Source organism: Girardinichthys multiradiatus, chromosome X, assembly GCF_021462225.1.
Source record: "Girardinichthys multiradiatus isolate DD_20200921_A chromosome X, DD_fGirMul_XY1, whole genome shotgun sequence".
Lineage (NCBI taxonomy): Eukaryota > Metazoa > Chordata > Actinopteri > Cyprinodontiformes > Goodeidae > Girardinichthys > Girardinichthys multiradiatus.
In genome coordinates this window covers 24671563-24695160 of record NC_061817.1, presented here as the reverse complement: position 1 = coordinate 24695160, position 23598 = coordinate 24671563, and the positions used below count along the sequence as shown (strand labels likewise).

Sequence of the window (23598 nt, the reverse complement as noted above, 5' to 3'; positions counted from 1 at the left end):
TAATGGTTGTAGATCCATGCAGCAGCAACACAATCAAGTAAAAAAATGGTTAGGCCAGCCTTACGGTCTGAAGGCAACGTATTCCATCAAAGCTGTAATGGATGAGCAGTTTAGGTTAGAGCATCAATTACTACTTATGTGAGTGTGCCAAAACAAGCAGAAAGAGACACAAGACAGAGAGAGAGAGATGTCATTGGCCTGCTTTTAAACACGTGTTTAAGTACCTGTGTCACATTTGCTTTTTTCTGTGTCAAAACATTTCAGTGGAGCTTCTTCCCCTCATTGCCTCACATCATCTTAATAACTCTTCTTTAGTCTTCCTCTCCGCCTGTCCCCACCTTCCTCTGCCTCCCCCTCTATTCTCTCCATTACGGCCTCTGCTAGCTCTAAGACTGAGCTCGGCTCTGTCTCTGGCGTGTGATAACCTGTTGAAAGCTGCTGCTCTCCCGTGAATATGCAGACTCCCAAATGAGGTTTATCTGCACAGCCTCTCCATAGCCTCGCTCACTTTAAATCTGACTCGCTGTTTCATTTCCAAGAGTCTCTGAATCGTTTAACATATCATATTGCTATACTGTTTCTGCCCAACATAAAGCACAGCTCCACCACTTTCAGCAAAGTGAAAGCTCACATCCATGAAAAATTATAGGTATTCAGCTTATAGACAGTTAAATAGTTACTCTGGGATTTGGGTTTTTTATTTGAAATCCTTGGTAGGGCTATTGAGCATTGCCATTAGGAAAATATATTGTTTTAATTTTACTATATGTGTATGTGTGTGGCATTCTTGAGACCTTTCAGATTCTCTGCCTGTGCTTTCTTTTGAGGATACTCAGACACATCAAATGAGCAGCTGCAGCACATCTGTTAAGTTCGATCAGATGGTGCAGTCCTCATGTAACCCTGCAAGCTGTCCCTTCCTTCCATGTCCTTATACGATCAACTGTCAAGTGGGGAGTTAGAGGAGGGGGCTGACACATATAATGTGCAATATCATCCTCAACAAGTAATGGTTCTAATTTTTTTTTTTTTCACAAAGGTTAAAAGGGCTATCTCCTTCATTATGTCATGTTGTAGGATTTGCCAACTCTTTTTACATCAGCTTGATTTTCCTCTGCTCTCACATTAATTATATAGAAAAAAATTTTAACAATTTGAAATTGAGCTATATATATATATATATATGTAAAGGTATATATATACTGTATATATACCTATATATATATATATATATATCTATCTGTGCTATAACTTTTGCAATACTTGTACAGTGACTGAAAAGTACATTTAGAAGCAACAGAACATGTCAAAATGCAGTGTCATCTGTGTGCTTCTCAGTATTATTCCTTGAAACTGTCCAAGATACACTGTCTCTTGCAGAGGGTTCCGTACAGTCACAACAAAACCAGGATTTAATAACTACTCAGCATAATTATTTTTTAGGGTTGTGGCTTAAGTCTTCTGTTTATACCAAGTTTAAAACGAGGGGGAGGATATTCAGGAGACCTTATATTATCATTAAGAAAGTTATTACAAGTCTGTATTATTAGAGCAGCTTATCAAGCAAGCAAAGTTTAATGAGCGGCTTATAATGATACGCCTTCTCCCTCTGTCCTTCATTCTGTTAAAGACCATCAAAATAACCCATGCTTCTTTGTTTTATTTGAAATGTTTTATGTTTTGGTAAAGAGGACCAACTGTCATCTGTAAAAGTTGCAGGAAATGCTCACATTTGCTTGTCCCTGTCTAACTGTATGGGTACAGATGTTATCAAGGCAGCATTCCATGGACAACCAGTGTCAGTGCTCAGACAACTTGTACACATTTGAAGTAGTCAGGTTGAGTTGGAGGCTTTGCACCAAAAAAGCCAAAGAGATGCATACATGTTTATGTTGTTCTTTGCAAAAATATTAATGCCTTCTGGAGTTTTTTTGAAATATTGTCATGTTATGACCACAAAGTTCTACTGGGAATTTTATGTAATAGAACAACACAAATAGTGCATAGTTGTGAAATGGAAGGAAAACGAGACATCGCTTTCCATGTTTTTACAAATAAAAATCAAAACAATGACCTGCTTCAGTCTCACTGAGCCCATACTCAAATCACATGTGGTCTAAACAATTCCATTGTTGCTCTGGATGTATATCTGTTGTCCCACTGGAAGGTGAACCTCCATCTCAAGTCTTTTACCGCCTCTAAAAACTTTCCTCCAGGATTACCTTGTATTAAGCCCATCAATACTAATGAACCTCCATGTCCCTGGTGAAATAAAGCATCACCACAGCATGATGCTGTCACCAACATATCTCACTGCGAGGATAGTGTGTTCTGGACAGTGTTAATTTCTGCACAAAGTATTTTGCACATAGGTCAAAATATATATTTTTGTCTCATCAGACTGGACTACATTTTTGCATGTACCTGCTGTGTCCCTTACAGAGCTTGTGGGAAAACTGCAAATTAGACGTCTTATAGCTTTCTTTAAAAAATGGTTTTCTCCATGCCGCTCTTTCGTAAAGGCCACATTTGTGCAGTGCATGACTAAAAGTTCCCCTGTCAACATATTCTCCCACCCGAGCCGTGGATCTCTTCAGCTCCTCCAGAATTGTCTGCTTCTCTGATCAATGCTCTCATTTCTCAACCTGTCAATGCAGATACAAAGTTACAGAATATCTTGTTAATTTACAGTTGAGCCATTCTTTTTCCTTTTTCAGAAGGTGGACTGAACAGTTCTCGGTAAGAGGGTCAACATTTGGGATAATCTTTTATAACTTTGAGCAGCTGCTTTAAACGTCTGCACAAAATTATCCCTGACCTGTCTTCTGTGTTTTTAGGTCTTCGTCATAATGTTTCTTCACCAATGTTCTTTAACAAACCTCTGAGGCCTTCACAGAACAGCTGTGTTTACTCAGATTATATGACAAGCAGGTGTACAGTATTTACTGTATTTGACATTAAAAGACAATTGATGCACTGGATTCTATTTAATGGTGTCAGAGCAAAGGGACCTGAAGGCCATACTTCTGAGATTTATTGCTGTAAATATTATTATAAATCATCATCATATTCCTTCCAATTCCCAATTAGCCTCCACTTTGTGTTGGTCTATTAACATCTCAATTAAAAACATTGACGTTTTTGGTTGGAACAGGCACAGTACTCTATGTTCTTTACAAGGTAATGCTGTGTAATGTTTGGCCTTGGCTTTCTAGGTGCCTCATCTGCACAGGTTATCAGAGCAAAAATGCCTTGCATTCGTCTCGGCTGCAGCTACAAGAATTAAATATTTGTTCTTTGTTCCCCTTGTGAACCTTAAAGCAAATTACACTCATGGCCGCAGAAAGAACTTGGACAAGCCTGCTGGCATAGCGGCTCCCGACTTGTTATCTGCGCTGTTCTGCCTCTGCGCCTCTGACAGGCTACATCAGACGGAGAGAAGCCAGAGCAGGGAGCTGCCTTCTGTTTCTTGAGCACGCAACTCCAAGAGTGTATCATATTATAAGTCAATTCAAGAAAACTCAGAGGACAGCAGTGAGGCAAGGCCTTGATGTCCACCACTGCTCTGTATGGCCTAAAGGAGGCGCCGGGTCGCAGATTAAAGAGAGGCAGAGGATGGGAGGACAAATAGGGAACAGGACATTCTGACAAGTCATGGTTTGCCAGTTGAATGCTGCGATGTTGATTTATCTAATGGAGGAAGGATGAACCTATGACTACCCATAAAATAAGACATTCATTGCACTCCCAGACAAACAAGAGTAAGGAAACAAGTGAGACAAGCGAAAGGAAGGGAGTGTGGATTTTTAAAGGCCCCAAAAAATATGAATGTTTTCATTTTGAAGTATTTGAACGATGGCAACAGAGGGAAGAGAGCAAGGTGATGAGGTAGGACAGAAATATAGAGCTGAGCACCAGGAGAAGGAGGCAGTGTGATGGAGAGGGTGTGAGGACGAAAAGGGAAAACTGAGAAGGGGAATGAGTGATGGGCCTCAAAGGAGCAGAAGGAGACGCGAGGATGAAAGTGAAAAAGGGAAAGACAGCAGGCAAAATCTGCTCCAATGACTTGAGCTGCTTGCAGATTTATGTGCTGTTCTGCGAACCATTATACATCAGCACGAGTGGATGTGGAGATTCAACTAATGTGATGCCTATGAGGTTGTGTGTGTGCGCGTGTGTTTATCTGTGTATGTATTGTGGCACACTTTCATTCCTGCTCTACATGCACTCAATTCCTCCTCCAAGGCAAACTGACTTCTGAGTTCTCCAGAAAGCACTCGCCTGTGGTGAAGCAACATCCACCCACATCCAAACGGCACTTTTCCAAAGCCTACCTACCTGGTGCTGGTCGAAAGAAGAGCTGTTTAGACCACCCAGCACTGGGTAGTCAAAACTCGACTTTGATGTGGCACCAGCATATGTGGTACAATCACAGCCAAAACACACTCACAAAACACAGTTTTACTGCCTCCTGCACCGCACCGCAGGGCCTCGTTGCTGGAGTGGTGGGATGCTCAAGAAGACAAAGACGCAGAACGAGAGAGAGAAACAGCCACCTATTATGCCAGGCAGTGCAGGGCTGACAGACTGGAGCCGTATGGTTACCCCGAGGGAGGGGAAACCTGCCCAGTCTAACCACATCTCAATTAAGCAATTAAGTTGAAAAGTTACAGGGGAATAATTAGAGAGTACAATGCTGAGTACTTGTTTTCATGTGCCTTTTTCCGTCCACCAGACAAGTCTGTCCGTGACCTGGCTGGCATGCGACCTACTGTTAGTCACCCATTTATCGTCAGAGCCTTCAACATAAACCCTGCAGTATTAGATGAATCAATCGTCACCTGTAAAAGAAACCAGATCTATGCCATTCCATTGGCTGTTTTCAGTGGAACTAGCTGACTATGAAAATCCAGTTTCAGTGTTTGCAATAACAGAAAGGAAATAATCAAAAAATGACCATTTTTGTCACACACTGTGGCTATTTTCTGCCTTCTCATTTTTAGCCCTGCAGATGGGTTTTATTAGATGCCAAATGAGAGGTTTAAAGCCTTATTATTGGCCCATTTTATCTCAGCATATTCAGAACAATGACTTGCTTTTAAAGCTCCAGGCTGGATCGTGCTCCCATCTCTGACAATTTGCCTCTAGCAGAAAGTGTTTGGAACTTATAAATTTTATATTTGTGGCAAAGAGGAGAACTGGCGCTGCTAGACTGTTTGCTTTCAATGATAAAATATATGAAGGCTGGATGACAGGATTATAGTGGGGCTGCTTTGAGCCAAATGTGTTTAGATTTAGGGTGACATCCAGATACAAAGCCTCTCAAAGGTATTCATACTATTTGAACATTTATAAATAGTTTAATTGACTGCATAGTACTACAAAATCAATCAAAGGGGATATTTATAAATCCACGTCATTTGTATTGGGCATTAGTATCTACTGCAAGAATACTTGATCCTATAGGTTAAATAATATATCAATGTGAAAAGTTAGAATTTGTAACACTTAGTTTTGAACGTAGTAATTGTTAACTATCATTTGCTATATTAACATAGCACACACCGTTATTATGATGCAACCATAATGTACTATATATATAGCTATATGTATATTATGAAAATGTTATGTTATAGAGCAGCAAAAGTAACACATAATTGTGTGTTGTTTGTTTTCATTAATATAAAAATATAGAAATAAGTGACATGCATTTGTCTTTAGCCCCATTTCTCTGATACCCTTTAACTGAATCTGGTGCAATCAAAAAGCATCCTAATTACCTACAGCTGAGGTTTGTTAGAAAACATTAGTGAACAAACTTCATCACGAAGACCAAGGAACACACCAGACAGGTCAGGGATAAAGTTCTGGACAAGTGTAAGACAGGGTTCGTTTCTTAAACAAAATGCTGACCCCTGACTATCATGGACTCAACAAATCGGGTCTTTATAGAAGAGTGACAAAAAGAAACCTATGGTTGAATGACAGCTAGAAGGAGTCTATTTTAAAGTTTGTTATAAGCCACATACAAAACAAAGGTGAAGAAGATGCTCTGGCTAGATGAAATCAAAGTTGAACTTTTAACCTACATAGGAAACCCCGAACACACCATGACCACTCGGACACATGGCGGTGGCAGTGTCATGCAGTGGGGATGATTTTCTTCAGCAGCCACAGAGGAAATCCTGTAAGAAGCTGCAAATGATTGGAGATATACTATATATAAAGTCAGAGCTACAATGGAAAGGTTTAAATCAAAGCATATCCATGTGTTGGAATGGCCCAGTCAAAGTCCAGATATAGATCAAAGGAAAATTTCTGGCAAGACATATAACATTGACAGGCTCCATAATCCAAGGCGATTGAGCTTAAGCTATTTTGAAAAGAGGTTACATCTCAATATTTGCAAAGCTGCAGATTTCAAAAGACCAGCTGCTGTGAGTTCAGCAAAAACTAGGTTTGCAAAGTATTTACTCATGGGGGCTGAATACATATGCACGCAACACTTTGTGGTTGCAACATGACAACATGTGAAAAGGGTACTTCATATAGAGAGGTGAGAAAAACTGTATCTCTTTGATTCAGTTTATTTCCCAACAACCGGCTCTTAAACTCCAAAGTGGTTGATTAGCTGTTTGTGTTCTTGCCTGTGTTCATGTGTGTGAAAGAGGTGGGAGTGGGAACAGTCAGGATGCAGTCTGAGAGGTGAAGGACTCCCCTGTTGTATGTGAGGCCCCGGAGGATTCATCTCCCCTTCCTTCTACTTCTCCTCCTCCCCTTCTTACATTCACTCCTTCCTCTGTGAGCTCCACAATGCTGGGAAGAAATGTGTCATTAATGGAGGGAGAGACCAAAATAATGTTTATGGGCTCAAGCAGCACTGAAATCATTTTCCATATCAGTGCAACTGCATGGGCCCTGTGGGGGAGTAAATCTGATTTTCTCCTCCCTGTGCCAATGGGAAACATCATGGGAAAGAAAACAGATCGGATTGTTAGAGCGATGGCCTGACGCAGCTGTGGGCGGCTCTTTCTGTGTTTGGGCATTTTACTGTGTGCGCGCGTCTGTGTTTGCTCATAAGTTCAACCGTGCACACCGTAAAAGAGAAGGATTGAAAAACGAGAGATGAGATGTGAGTGAGAGAAAGCTAAATCAAATGGGTATGATAACATCCACATGTGGATAAGCCTTTGCAATTTATCTCCTTTATTGCCTTGAAAATAAAGAGTTGGGACGCACCACATGGCCCTAAAATAATCTCATGTAACAAAGGGTCAGTTAACGAGCATACCCGTTAAACCTCTGAAAGCTTTCAGCAAAATCACACCTCTTTTTGTGCTCAGTCGACAAGAAACGCTTAACCAAACAACAAAAAACCTAATGGTTTAGTAGAATGCTGATGGCAACAACATCCTAGCGCCTGTAATGCCCCTCCTATTACATCTTGAACATTTGAGGCATCTGAACAAGGCGCAGTGTCCCGACTGTGTGTTGTGACATAATTTTTTTTTATTGTGTGTGCCATTAAATCTGTGTTGTCGGAATAGAAAACAGGAATGGTTCAAATTGCCGCTGTTTCAGATCTATGCTCCCACCTTTGGTGTCCTGGTCTGGAGTTCACTGCGCTTCTCAAATTTACGCCAGTGACTTAGCAAACATCTGCATTTTCTCAGTCCACCTAAGTGAGCCCGAACCTTAATCTAAGCCTAAATTCAACTATTAATGTGCGATCTAGTGCTACATTACATATATTTGTAGGCTGCAAATGGGCTCTATGTCGTCTTTATTTGCTGTGCCATAAAAGTTCTCTTCAGCTGGAACTCTTCCAGACATTGCTATCACTTCCACGATGGCCACTCCCTGCCCACTCCTCATCAAGATTGGTGGTGGTGAAGCTTTTCAGCAGCAATAAAGCCCTGGGAAAAAAATTGCTTCATGAATTATACTTGTTGTAACACTGAGGTAGTGACAGTTTATTACCAATATATTCAAACCCCTTTTTAATAATTTTGTAACGTTACAGAATTCATTGTATTCTATTGGGAATTTTTTGTAAAAGATCAAACATAAGGTCCATAATTGTAAACTTATTTAGTGTTTTTTCCTTTTCTTTTTTTCACAAATGAAACAATATATATAACTGTGAACATCTGACAGATCACTGTTCAATACATCCTCTGCAAAGGGAAATAAACTAATCACTAATCACCCTGAATAGACCATAACCCACGATGACAGGTAGTGGTGGCATCATGCTGTGGGGATGCCTTTCTTCCCCATCGTGAGGCAAAAGTGGCGGAAGATTTTCATGGGATACTGTTCAATCCATCATCCTCAAATTGAAATAGTTCGAGAACATCAATCAGAGAACCATTATACCTCTGGATGAGCTGGAGAGACTAATGGCTCAGGTGGGAGAATCCGACGACAGGACAACTATTATTTGCCAATCAGACCTTTCTCTGAAGGAAGAACATAATTGTTGTTGAAAAACCGGAAGAAATCATGTTTGCAGTTTACTACAATCATGGTTATGCATCAAACTTGAAAAAGGTGCTATGTTCATATGAGACCAATATTGAACAATTTGGCCTAGCTGGACTCTGTACACACCACAGTCAAAGCCAAAGTCCAGATCAAAATTTAATTGAGACTCTGTCATAAACTGCTGGTAGACAAAATGCTTCAAAAGGCTTTAGATTGTCCTCGCAGCACAATAGTGTTCTATGAAGTATTAATTCAGAGATTGTGAATACAAATGCAGGTCATATGCTTCAGATATTTACTTGTAAAACTCTTTAAATCCTATTTATCATTTTCTTTCCACTGCACAATTTTGGGCTTCGTTGTGTTGGTGTATCTCTATCACATAAAATCCTAAAGAAATTCGTTGAAGTTTGTAGTTGTACCATGACAAATTGTGAAAAAGATCAAGGGGTATCCATACTTTTGTAAATAACTTTAAGCAGCCATACACATAGGATGACTCCTTTGTTGTCTCAAGATGACTGCTATGTTTTTGTACTTCTGTGCAATTAAAGAGTGTTAGAAATTTTTTGACAGTGCGAAATGTGGAGAAATGCTCCTCTATAATAACTCTAAATGTGTCTCAGAAGCATTTCTTTGTGTTGCAATGTGTGTTTCCGTTAGGGCCTTAGCTCACTTACTGTCTTTTTCAGAGTTCCTGCCAAATTAGAGCAAGCCAGTTAATTTATTTAGGATAAGAACCTCTAATCCCAGTCATGTCTACTTGCATGTTGAATAAATGCTTGGTCGAATTTTTCGATTAATTGTTTGACCCCTCAGAGCAATTTGTATTTGCAATCTACATCTGCAGTAGGATTTCCAGCCTGCCTTCATTGTCTTTACCCTGTCATCATTCTGATAGTGAACGACTGGCTGACCACCAGCCCCACTTTCCAAACACAGGCTGTCAACTTCAACAAGACTGCTGCCATATGGCCTCACAATCGCGCACACAGATGCTCGCATATGCTCAGCAGCTCCCACATGCTCTTTCACATTGAAACTTTCTCACAGTTGCTCTCACACTTATCTGCTCTAAACTTCCAACTCTTCCCCCCAGCCCCCCACTGGATGTTGCCCTGTATCAAAAGAGTCCTTCTCACTTTCTTCCTCCATACATAAATCCATCCATCCACCCATCCTTCCAACTGCTTCTTGCTTTCCACTTCTTCCACCCCCGCATTGACCACATCCACTAAGCTCATTCCACAGGCACGCAGTGTGGAGTGTCGGAGGCGTGCTCTGCTGGCACTTTCCCCCTCCCCTGCATTGGGCAAGGCTCCAGTACTGGACTGCCTGATTCCTCTCTCTTTCTCACTCTCGCTTCAGTATACTTCTTGATCAGCCCTGCCTCCCACAAGATAGATGTTACCATCAACCCCCGCTTAAACGAAAAGAAAAGAAAATAACAACAACTTTTGCAACAATTGTTTTTTAAGGAATTTGGCTACCAGTTTCACAAATGCTTTCAATATGGCTTTGACTGTTTGAAGAACCCCCCACCCCCCCAACCCCTCACTTTAGTAGCCATTTCAAATTCCTACTGTGTTTTATTGTGAGGAAGTAGGCGATGGGTTAGTCAGCGGCCCTTTGGGATAGCATATGCAGTCTGTCTGTAGCTGCTCGTGTGTACAGTCTCTCTGTCCGGTCCAGTTTTTCTATGTTAAAAAACCCAGTCATGTATTTAGGAGTAAACGCTGGGGTGGAAAGTCTGTCTTGTTGTTTCATGGACATCTAAATTCCTGGACAGGACTTGGAATTTGGTTGGTAGGAAAGTCTGATGGGAAAAAAACTGAAGTGGAGGTGAAACTTTTGTACCAACAGCCATCCTGCTCAGTATGTTTACACTTGGTAAGTCAGTATTCATTTCAATTGCTTTCAGAGTTGGGTTGCATTATAGTTGTCCCACGTTTATATGCCACAATTAACTGACTCACCAATGATTATTTTGTTGATGTAATTATTTTGTACATAGGCCATAGTTTCTAGAAAAGTTACAAACAATCAAAAAGATCTTATTGTACAAAGTATCAGTCAGGAGAAGGGGGCAAAAAGTTCCACAGTATTATTTATAAACCATGACACAGTGAAGACTGTAATCAGAATTTAAAGAAAATATAGGATAGCAGTGAGTCCCAGGAATAAGCAACAGGATTGTGTCCTACATGTAACAGCAATCTACTGTGTTCTCCATATGTCTCTATCTAAAGAGTTAGGATGAAAGAGAGAAGCTTTATTTCTCCTGCCAAAAAATATCCAAGCCTGGCTAAAATTTCTCAAAACCTAGTAGAGGACTTTGTTATGGCCCAATGCAACTAAACTTAAAGGCGTGGGCCATAATTCCAAAAGGTATGCTTGGCACAACCATAGTGACAGCATTGTGTTTTGGTTTTATATCAAGGTAGCCAAAATTCTGAAATTCCAAGTACCAGTCCGTTTTGACTGTAGAAAACTGAAGATGTAGAAGGTTTTCATTTTTTATCACCACAGAGTTTAATACATCAACATCAACATACATATGACTTATGGGATATATGGGACAAAAATCAAAGATTTAAAATGGCTTTGGCAGAGTCCAGAACTAAATTTGCCAGAAAATCCACATGGTCAACTGAGAGAGGCTGTGAACAAGAGATGTCCTCAAATTCTGAGAGATTTGGAGAATGCTTGCAAGGTAAAGTGGGCAAATATTGTCAAGTCAAAATGTGGAATGCTAATCGATTTCTACCACAAAGACTGAATGCTGAATATGTATGAAAGGTGCTTTAACAAAGTAATGGTTATTGGGGGTGCTCACAGTTTTTATTTATTCTTTTGTTCTAAGATCTGAAATAATTTATAGAGCTGTTTTTTGTTTTGTTTTACGTCCCCACACACTGTCATTTTAGCAGGCGTTAGTATCCTTGTGAGAGCGACTGTATGATCATACAGGTAATTATTACGAACTCAATTTTCACACCATGACTTCCTACTTCCCAAACACAACCAACTTGTGTGTCTCGACTGTTTCAAAGTTGCGTGGTCTCGTGAGGCACATTTCTATTCCCTTGCAATTGTGCTTCCTCTGGCCCATTTTCTGCGGCGCTCCCTGATCACTGAGCTGTGGAGAGCAGGTTGATGCAGTCACACCTGCAATTTTCTCTTTGTCTCCCTTCTCTCTCATCACCGTCACTCTCACCTCTCATTGTCTGTCGAGTGTCCTTGTCTAGACAACACGTCCATCCGTCCCTGTAGGCAGCTGACTGAAAACAAGATGGAGCACCAAAGACTTCCTGTGCTCATTTATCTAGAGCAGAGAAGGAAATGTGATGCACTGGGAAATAATAATGGGCAGAGTGCGAATGAGTGTGCATTTCCTAAGGAGAAAATGTTGGTGTGATTCCAAGCATTCAAAAGGACAACATGCTAGGAGTGGTTGCACCATTATTTTCATCTCCCAGATCACTTCTTGGCCCATGTAAGTCTGTTCACATCCTATTATTGTATACTTTTTTGTTAGGAGACCAAACAACAGCTCACCCTTGAGTTATACTAATCAGCAGCGTTGCTAACGGACCAGATTAGTTCCATTAGGACTACAAAGAGCTGGTGTGTCTCTCCTAGCAGCCAAACAATTGAAACCAGATAAAGTTTCTTGCTAAGGTGTGTCTGAGAGTGTGTGGTTACAAGTGCAGCTTTCCATAGGCTCCAAGGTGGGCTGTGATAGCTGTTGTTGCTGAGCAGCATGTTGACCGAGTGTGTCTGCCCACCAATTGTTGTAAAGCCTACTAGCCTTGAGCGCCGTTTCTTGTTCGTTCCCATGACAACTGGGCCTTCATTCTTTTGCTCCCCCTCCCAGCATGCTGCTCACTCCCTTCCATCCTCAGGGGCCTCCGCATGGGCCCACGTTACCTCACGTGCACGCTTGTGTAGTTTTGTTCCTCCATCATCCTACAATGAAAGCTAGTTAGCACCTCCAGTTCAAGAGGTGTTGTGGTATCTGCTGATCGTTTCTGCAGGTGTTAATGAGATGTTTCATGTATAAAGGAAGAAAGTTATGATTCCCCAATTCTGGTGTCCCACTTACTATAATTCCATGATAGGATTCATCTCTATTTCTGTCGCCGTTAGAGATTGGTGCTGAAACTATACAACTAAAACGCTGGTAGACCAGAAAAATAAATTTAAAACGTATTTAGAGATCAAATAAGTTATATTGTGAGTAGTAGTGATAGATTTTCCATAAGCTGAATGAATTCAGTGCTTGCAATAAGTTTGCTTTGACCACTTATCCAAAATTTAAGTCTCCTAGAGCAATCATATGCTTGCTTTGTCACCAGAACTTCCATTTCATCAGAACTTTATTGGCAAAAAATGAAATGCAAGGACATTTTTTTTAAATAAAAGAAAATAAATTAGAAAACAATGGATAGGATCATTTACTTTTTAGTTAGTGAGCCAGTAAGCCGGTAAGGTCAGTACATTATGAAGCCATTTTATCTTCTGCTGCAGATATTGGAGACGTTAGCTTATCTGAAATAGACCACAGAAGGTCTGGTCTAATTGTTTTGGGAAGGGCTTTACATATTTTATATCCAGTCCCCCCTATAAAATTTGAAATCAACCCTTAATCTAGCTTAAACTTTGAAAATCTCTTTCCCTGACACCTAGACATCCTTATTTATTGTTAACTCTTTTTTCATTTACTTGTCTCTCTGGCAGAAACTCTCCACTTTCATATTGTGAAGAGAGGCTTCTTTGGCTTCTTTGTTACTCTCAGCATCTCTCTCTCTCTCTCTCTCTCTCTCTCTCTCTCTCTGAGGAAAGGCTGTTAATAATGCAGGAGGATTAGCTGATTTATGTGAGCTGGAGGCGATGGGGAAAGCTAGAGTTCCTGGGGGCTACAGGCAGAGGGGACGAGTGTGTGCAGTGTAAAAGGCGGTGGCACACAGGAGCCCAAGTTGCTTGGATGGTGGAAGCTGGATGTGTGCCTGGTGAGCACGCTGGCCATAATCTGCCCCCCCTGGCTGCCCCCGACCCTCTTTGCCCTGTAGTTCGAAGAGCTGTGCCAGAAGTGCTCCACAGGGACAGGGTGATAAGAGGTGTCAGCAGAGAGGGACGCAGGGAGAAAAAGAATGACTTTTGTGGTATTTTACAATGCCACAATGCTCCTCCAATTGGAGAATCCTCTATCAGTTGTGTATGCTACACTCTTTAAATAGTTGCAGGAATGGTGCATCTTCTATTGTTTTGTGTGTTGATCTTTCTAGCAGCTAAATGTAGCTATTTTTGTTTTAGTTAAATTATCTGCATAACAGCAGCGTCATATATGCATTGCCCTACAATATTTTTATACATTTTGTCATGGTGCAACCAAAAACTTCAATGTGTTTTATTTTATTTTGTCTTTTGGGCTTCAACTCGGTTAGATTGGATGGTGCCCAGTTGTGAACATATATTTTGAAGCCTTGGCATAGATTCTCTGTTTGATTTAGGTAAGGACTTTGGTTGGGGTATTCTAACAAATGAATATGCTTTGATCTGTATGTTCAGTGATGTTGTCCTGCTGGAAGGTTAACATCTACCTCAGTTTATTTCACAGCCTCTTTTTTCTTGCAAAGTTGCCCTGGATTTAAACAAAGGATTTTCAATTTTGGTCTTACCAGAGCATCTCCTTCTACATGCTGTGTTCTCTACGTGTCTTGTTACCTCAAACAGGACTTCTTATAGTTTTTTTAACACTAGCTTTCTTCTGTGAATTCCTGCAGCTCCTCGAGTTTCCATTGGCCTCTTGGCTCTTCTTCCTAGCCTTTTAGTTTAGGTGGGCAGTTTTCGTCTTGGTAGGTTCGAAGTTGTACCATTATATTATAACGGACAGAACGGTTTTCCATTAGATATTCAGCTTTGAATTTTGTTTTATACCCTAACTCTGTATAAAACAAAATTCAAAGCTGAATATCTAACTGCTGCCCCCGCAACCCGGTCCCGGATAAAGCGGAAGACGACGAGTACGAGTACCCTAACTCTGCTTCGAACTTTTCTACTACTTTTACCCTGCCCTGTTTGCTCTGTTTCTTAGTCTTCCTGATGCTATTTGTTCAATAATTTTCTTACAAACCTGAGGTGGTCACAGTATTAAGAACAAATCACACACAAGTGGGCTCTGTTTTGTAAGAGGCTTCTGAATCGGTTGTTTTGGTGTTTTATTTAGTGATATCATAGTAAAGGGGGCTGAATACAAAAGTTGTAAAATTTTAAAAACCGTCAATCTGTTTCTTTCCCCATCAAAATTCTACACTTCTTTGTGTTGATCTTTCACAGAAAATCCCCTAAAAACCACATTGAATTTGTGTGGTATTTGGTTGTAACGTGACAAAAATAAGTTTGAAAGAAGTTAAAGGGGTATGAATACTTTGCTTAATGCTTCCTTCTGTGTCTCCTAACTGAATTGGTAACATCAAGGCCCAATTTTATGGAAATGTTTTTTGGACGTCCTGGGGCATTTCCACGTCTTCTGCTATGGTGCAATTCACGACATGCTCATGAAATTGTGCATCAGGAGATGTGTGTGGCTTTCTCTTTTGGCCCTTTTGTTTTGACCTTTTAGCCATGAGCTTGTTCCTGTAGATGCATGAAGCAGACTGGTGGGTTAAAGCCTTCTAGGAGCCTTAAAGAGGTGCTCTTTCCCTGCTGACCAGATTAAGACTTTCAGACGTTTGTTCTTACAAGGGAAGGGACTGACTCAGTCCCCTCACAGGTTTATATTGGCAACCTTATACATATGTATGAGACCTCATGGTTGTGTCACTTGGGGGAAAATGAATGTGCAAAGAGCTGGGCACCTGGGCCTCCACTCAAGTGCACTGGTGGGCGTGTAATGGGAATGCAATTTAAGCAGTGGTTAATCAGTGTGTTTTCACCAGCTTGCCCAGCAATGCATAATAGACAATCAGCCCCCAGTCACATGGGCGTTGCTACAAATGGTCAATTACTCATCATAGTCTTGTTAAACACAAGGTTCAGCCAGCCAGGGACAAAATACTTGGCTGGTGTCATTACTATTGGGAAGAACAAAGCGAAGCAACACTATAAGTCAAAAAGAAACTTATAGAGGAAAAGGAAGGAGAGACAATAGGAATTTGAAGAGGCCCGGACATAGTGTATTTCTGCTCATTAAAATAGGAAAGAGAGGAGCGGAAATGGCTGTTTTGACAAAGAAGAGGAAGGGAAAACCAAAAATGGAACCAAAAAAGAGAAAAAGAGGGAAAAATAAGACTATTCTAGTCATGCTGAGAAATGCAAGAGTGAAAGACAGAAAAGAGAGAGCGAATGTGAAATGGAGCAAAGCAATAAAAGAGATTGAGGGCATAAAAGTGAAAGATGGAGAGAGCAAGATAATGGAGAGGGAGAGAAATTGAGAAAGGGACACTGGGGAGCAGGAGAAAAATGTGTGAGAGCGAGAGGGAGAGAGCCTGAGAAAGTGTGTACTCAGCTGTGAGATGAGACCTCTGTCTGCCCATGGGGAGAGGTGCTGTGAGGGGAGATGAGGGGAGAGGACTCTGCTGACAGCAAAGGGGAGGAGAGTCTCACACTCTCTCACACACACGATCTCTCATTCACTCATCCTCTCCAAGGCTTGATGATTCAACGTGAATGGCGAGTTTACATCTAGATATGCCTCTTCTTAAAAAGTTTAGTCAAAATCATGGCAACAACTCCTTTAATTCTAATCCTTGCTTTCTTTCTTCCCCTTTGTCCACTCGGTGATGCAGGCAGTGGATTGATGGGCAACTCATCGGCCTCTTTCATGGGGACCTTCCTGGCCAGTAGTTTGGGTTCCCCGCCGTCTCACCCGCCTCACCCCTCCCGACCGCCTTCCTCCCCCTCTTCGCCCTCCTTCCGAGGTGGACCTCACTCCAGCGCCTCGCAGATCTGGTTTCCCCATTCCCATGAAGGTACCTCACATAACACAAGCATATGCACACTCATAACCCATCACTTCATCACATCGTCAGTAAAAAGTGATACTTACATTTTGGCAGTACTGGAGACAGCTTTGGCTGGTACATTGTTATTGCTTATTTTGAGGGATTTTGTTTCTGCTAAAAGTACATCTTGTAATAATCAAGCAATAGTTTTGCACCAAAAATAGAAAAAGAGACAGAGGGCTGTGTTTCAGTTGGCTGAATAAGGAAACAGAGTCAATAATTCAGCCAAGGACTCTTCCGGTATTCAGTTCATGTCAGCAGGAATGTTACCCCAGACTGTGCGAAGCAGCACATGTAAACGTGGGCCAATAAAAAGTTTCAGTGATTGCAAAACTTTCAGCCAGTGCCTCTATTGCAGCTTAATAGAAGGGGGTTCCCACCCAACACTCAGCTTTACAACATCCTAACTACACAAACACATGCTCAGACACCCCATATAAACACACACTCTAGGTTTAGCCCCCCAAACTTAGTTTGATCAGGAAGTAAAGGGATAAAATGGAGATATCTTTTTACTTTTGAATATACAGGGGTTGGACAATGAAACTGAAACACCTGGTTTTAGACCACAATAATTTATTAGTATGATGTAGGGCCTCCTTTTGCGGCCAATACAGCATCAATTCGTCTTGGGAATGACATATACAAGTCCTGCACAGTGGTCAGAGGGATTTTAAGCCATTCTTCTTGGAGGATAGTGGCCAGGTCACTTCGTGATACTGGTGGAGGAAAACGTTTCCTCACTCGCTCCTCCAAAACACCCCAAAGTGGCTCAATAATATTTAGATCTGGTGACTGTGCAGGCCATGGGAGATGTTCAACTTCACTTTCATGTTCATCAAACCAATCTTTCACCAGTCTTGCTGTGTGTATTGGTGTATTATCATCCTGATACACAGCACCGCCTTCAGGATACAATGTTTGAACCTTTGGATGCACATGATCTTCAAGAATGGTTCGGTAGTCCTTGGCAGAGACTCGCCCATCTAGCACAAGTATTGGGCCAAGGGAATGCCATGATATGGCAGCCAAAACCATCACTGATCCACCCCCATGCTTCACTCTGGGCATGCAACAGTCTGGGTGGTACGTTTCTTTGGGGCTTCTCTACACCGTAACTCTCCCGGATGTGGGGAAAACAGTAAAGGTGGACTCATCAGAGAACAATACATGTTTCATATTGTCCACAGCCCAAGATTTGCGCTCCTTGCACCATTGAAACCGACGTTTGGCATTGGCATGAGTGACCAAAGGTTTGGCTATAGCAGCCCGGCTGTGTATATTGACCCTGTGGAGCTCCCGACGGACAGTTCTGGTGGAAACAGGAGAGTTGAGGTGCACATTTAATTCTGCCGTGATTTGGGCAGCCGTGGTTTTATGTTTTTTGGATACAATCCGGGTTAGCACCTGAACATCCCTTTCAGACAGCTTCCTCTTGCGTCCACAGTTAATCCTGTTGGATGTGGTTCGTCCTTCTTGGTGGTATGCTGACATTACCCTGGATACCGTGGCTCTTGATACATCACAAAGACTTGCTGTCTTGGTCACAGATGCGCCAGCAAGACGTGCTCCAACAATTTGTCCTCTTTTGAACTCTGGTATGTCACCCATAATGTTGTGTGCATTTCAATATTTTGAGCAAAACTGTGCTCTTACCCTGCTAATTGAACCTTCACACTCTGCTCTTACTGGTGCAATGTGCAATCAATGAAGACTGGTTACCAGGCTGGTCCAATTTAGCCTTGAAACCTCCCACACTAAAATGACAGGTGTTTCAGTTTCATTGTCCAACCCCTGTAAATACCCAGGATGACAGAGGAAATAAAAACAAAGACATATCCAAGTAAAAATCTGAAAAGTGTGAAGTGCCTTTGTATTCAGGACTATTATGTCAATAATAGGGAAAGTGTCTGTGAACACCAATTTTAAAATCATGCCACAGATTCCTAATTTGATTTAGGTCTGGACTTTGATTGTGCCATTTTAACATATGAATTTTGATATGAATTTGATATAAACCATTCCAGTGTAGTTCGGGTTGCATAGTTTAGGTTGTTCTCCTGCTAAAAGGTAAACAGGTTGTTCTCCAGGACTGCCCTGGATTTATCTCCACCCATCTTCCTATCAACTCTGATCAGCTTCCCTGCTTAAGAAAAGCATCCCCACAGCATAATGCCGCCACCAGTTTTCCACCAATCATATATAAAAAGTTCAATTTTTTTAAGGTTTCACAATAAAAGGAGATGAAAACGAATGGATTCTAAACCTTTCAGATGCCTTTATTTGTAATTTCCCTCTAACTTTACAAATATGTGTTTCTTTGTGTTGGTCTATAACATAAAATCCAATAAAATGCATAGTCGTTTGAGGTTAAGTGGCAATATATGGACAAAGTTTAAGAATTGTGAACACGTCTTCAAGGAACTGTATCATTAGATAAAGAAAAAAGTAGACATAATTAGAAAATGATAAACTCCTAGTGAACACAAAAAAAAAGCTATATTTAAAAGATAGATCTAAGATGAAGGTTAGAGATATAGTAAAAAAATAATTATCTAGGCTACTTATCTTCACTTACATTGGTATGTTTTATCTATCTCATAAGTAGGGTGGTATATAAGTGCTCAGATTGCAAGTACAGATAAGTCAGAACAGTTTTTGTTCTGCTTAGGATCCCAGAAATGAGTACACCAAGCAAAACCGATTTCATTTTTTCTCCTTTAACTCCTAGTAACTGCCACATTTTCCCTTTTTTTCATTTCCCTTTTTAACCGCTGTTCAAACAGTGGATGGTTATATGCAAATTTATAATCAGATTGAAGGTAGGAGTAAAATTCAGGTTAATAATTTTTTTAAAGAGAATATCTGTATGCCTGGCTATGTACTTCTGGTGATGAGATGGACGTTCTTTTTGCCTTACAGCTTAAACAAGCAAAAAACGTCTGAGTAATCCCCCTGACAAACAAGAGCTGTATCAGCAGATGTTTCAAGCAAAAAGTCTTCAAAGATATAAAAGTGTTTTAGGAGTAAATCAACAAAAGCAGGGGCGCTGGGTGGCTTAGTTGGTTGAGCAGGTGCACCATGTGCAGAGGCTACGCTGTTGCCACACGGTTGTCCTGGATTCAGTTCCTGACCTCTGTCCATTTGCTGCATGTTTTCCTCTTCTCTCTCCATCCTCATTCCTGTCAAATTGCTGTTTAATAAAGACACTAAAAATATTTAAAAAAGAGGTAGATCAACATCCTACAAGAACTCTTTAAACTGGTGCACGGCCATCAATAAAATTCTTAAATTATTACTACAAAAGGCTATGCTACATTTAAAGCTTCAGACTGAGGCATCTTACACCCACCGTCACTGTTCATGTTCCTAAGCTTTTATGAGTTTGTTGAACTGTCTATGCTTCTTCCATCCAAGGCATCATTGGTTGAGTCAGTTCACAGTTGCTACAATTCACAGAGAATATCTCAACTGAGATATCAACTTCAACATCAGCTCACTAAGAATCATTCTCCCTACAGGCTCATTTTTTAAGCATCACTGTTTGTCTTACCTTACGCTTTTAAGGTTTCATCGTCAAGCACTTTCTTTTGTGGAAAAGAAAAATAATATTAGGAATGATGATGGCAATGCCAAGGCTAATAAAAGTAATGGAGGTGATTATGACTGGGATTATTACTCAGTTGGCAATGGAGGCCATTATCTCTATTGCAGTTTAATTGCATATAACGCACTAAGAGCATGATTGAATCCAGACTGTTCATCAACCACATTCAGCTGTTCTCTCCTCAACATAATTGCACATTGTCTTTTTCCTGTTTTGCATAAAAACCAAGTCATCAAAATGAGCGGCACAATTACCCAGACTCTCGTCTCCTCTCTCTGGGTGTCAGCAGCCCCCCGCCGGCAGCAGAGCAAGCTCTGACTTCTGCATGTATTGCCGCATTAGTGTTTCACTTGTATGCTCGTAGATATGCCAGGGATATTTTTTTTCTTGTCTCCGAGTGTCTTTTTAAACAGGTTGCTTACATGCTAATTCAAATGTTGCAGGTAAAATTTAAAGTTGGCGGCTAGTCCAGAAAAAATGTGTTTTAGGCATAGACATCTAAAACCAGGTAGTTACAATGTAATTTTGTTCCCGTCTGCAGCTAGCCTCATTAACAAGGCCCTGGACCCCATGGACACTTTCCCCTTGCAAATAAATAAAATAAAAAAATTGTATTGATCCCATAATGGAGAAATTGTCCTCTGCATTTGACCCGCATGGAGCAGTGGGCTGCAACTGTGCAGAACCCGGAGAGCATTTAGGGGCTAAGAGTCTTGCTCAGGGACCCAGAGTGGCTGGCTGTGGGATTCAAACCAGGGTACTTGTGACCTCTCCAGGACACAAATGCCCTGCTCTCTAACCACTAGCCACGGTGCTCTATTTTTCTATTAACATTCCTACACAACTTGTTTTTGTTTTTAACTACATATTTCCACATTTATTTATGTCAGATGTATGTTTGTCTCAAACATGTGAAACATTACTTGGCAATAAAGTTTTTTTCTGATTCTGAATTTGATTAAACTCTATGATTTGGATCAGACATTTTAGGTATCCTTCCACAAACTGACCCTGTCATCCTGATAAAATGTGTAAGTTGTAGGCTGCCTTGCTCACACACACCTTTTAAGCTTTGCTCACACATTTTTAACAGGACAGAGGTCAAGGCTTTGTGATGACCACTCCAAAAGATTGACATTGCTGTCTTTAAGCTATTTTGTAACTGATTTGGCAGTATACTTAGGGTCATTGTCCATTTGGAAGACCCATTTGTGTCCAATCTTTAACATCCTGGCTGATGTGTTGAGGTTTTGCTTCCCTCCTGCAGCAAGATACCCCCATACTTCACAGTTATTTTGGTGTTCGAAAACTTACAAGGTTCCCACCTTTTCATCCAAATAAGACATTTTTTCCAATAATTAAAGTATTTGTCCCTGATTGTGTTTGCAAACTGTTATCTAGTTTTTTATGTTATTTTTGTAGTAAATGTGCCTTCATCCTTCCTCTTTCCTGAGTGACCTTTCATATCTGTGCAGGACTCTTTTGTTTGTGCATACTGACACTCTCTTACCATCTTCAGCCAGCACAATGTCTTTTGATTTTGTTCTAGTGTTGAAATGCATAGTTTGTACCAGAACATGCTCATCTTTGGGACACAGAACACATCTTCATAAACAACCTAAGGCTGAACATTCCCATGCTACTTGGGTATAAGATGCATTGTTGAAGGGGTGAACATGGCACCTTCAGGCATCCTGAAATTAAACCAATGGATAAAAAAGACTTTTGCAGATCCAGAATGCTATTCCTTTTGCCCATGATCTCACACATGGATGTCCTATGTTTTAGGTGTTGCCTCCATTCATTTTGGCTTTCCCAAATACTTTATTGAGTTATGAACTGAGTGTATATAAACTTCTGAATTTGAAGGTCATAAAAATACATCACTGAAAAGTCTCTTTATTTTGACATTTTGCAAATACAAAAATATGTGATAATCCTATCTGACCTAATATAGGAAATGATTAGTCCTTATTTAATGTCAGAACCTGAGGGAAATGGGTTATCTGTATTTCTTATACACTGTATGTAAACATCTGGATTTAACTGTAACTGTAATTGGGCAGAATGTTCTTTCTTACATTCTTGCTTTCCTACATTCCCCTGAGAACTGTTTTAATCTAAAGTTCAATAGATGATGATGCAACGGTGGCTCAGATGGTAGGGGTTCATCCTGTAACTGGTGGGTTGCTGGTTTGAAGCCCTGCTCTGTCTTTCTTCTTTTCTAATGGGCATCTGATGTATTTGAAAGTGAAATAAAAAAGCTTCATCATTAAGCAATATGGAATCTGTCAATGCATCATCTGCCAAAACATTACTCCAAGTTTTATTTTGTTAATAGATAAAGAAAAAAATGTAAAATCGAATTAGATATACAAAACCCACAGTAATCAAAACATACACTAAGATAAACATGTACCCACTCCCATGTCAAAGCTGATATTATCTCTGAAATACACATGGGGCTCTTTAGCATTAATTCTTTGATTTAATAAAATTTGACACCAGGATTGAATTCCTATTTTTGAAGGACTGCTTTGGGTGTGAAAACAATGTTTTATTTCACTAGGTTAACATTTTGCATGTCCCGTATTAATTTAAACATCTCCCTCTGTTTGCTTTGGATCAGCAATGAAAGCAAATTTAGTTTAAATGCTTTTCAAAAATGTGCATGTAGTACTGCACAGAGGATGCCATACATACTGTTGTTTACCTGCACCTGCTTCTCTTTAACTGTCTTGAACCTAATAAAGGACATCATCTTGATGCCAGTGCTCTATATACTGTAAGGACAGTGCAGATTATAGCAATCAAAAATATAGAGCCCTGTCCAAACTAACATGGGTATTTTGTAAAATTAAGATATTCTGCTGATCCTTTACTGGTGGCAAATATGAACATTTTTGAAATTGTTTTTCAGAATGGGGAACTACATTTTGTTATGGTGTGTCAGCAAGAATACTAATGGTTTTAATAATCTCTGGATATCTAGAGATTTTAAAATGTAAGCTAATGTAAATATAAGCTCATTACAATTAACAGATGAGCTGAGTTAGGACATCCTATCCTCTTAATAGTGAATGTAAACACCATTAGCTTGAAAGAACTTCAGTGTGAAACTTATTTTAGACATTTGCCCCACTCTTTGCTTTCAGCTGTTAGATGTTTGTGGAGTTTCTTTCAGATACAAATCATCACAAAGAATCTCAAAAGGATCAATATCTGGATGTTGACTCTGCCCGGGACTTTCCATTTCGTAATTCTGAGCAAGTCTTTGGTGGATTTACTGGTGTAGTTTGGCTCATTATCACTTTGCAGGGTCCAGTTTTGCTGCTTTACTTTTTTTTATAGCTTGAGTCACATTTTCCTCAAACATCCTCCTATACATGATAGAATCCATGTTGGATAATATGATAGGGAGCTGGCCATGTCTTGCTACAGCAAAGGATCTGCAAATCATGACAGTTCTACCTCCATCCTTCAAAATTGGAATGTGAC

At 40.5% G+C, this 23598-nt stretch overlaps 1 protein-coding gene across 2 annotated transcripts in view; it reads left to right on the top strand.

Annotated features, from left to right (window-relative positions):
* Nucleotides 1-23598, top strand: part of LOC124863160 (BAH and coiled-coil domain-containing protein 1-like) — a 92224-nt gene that overhangs the window by 25363 nt on the left and 43263 nt on the right. For both annotated transcript variants that reach the window (XM_047357424.1, XM_047357423.1), the window contains exon 3: nucleotides 16278-16460. In XM_047357424.1, coding sequence (XP_047213380.1) covers nucleotides 16278-16460 — 183 coding nt within the window. The remainder of the gene's footprint in view (nucleotides 1-16277; nucleotides 16461-23598) is intronic.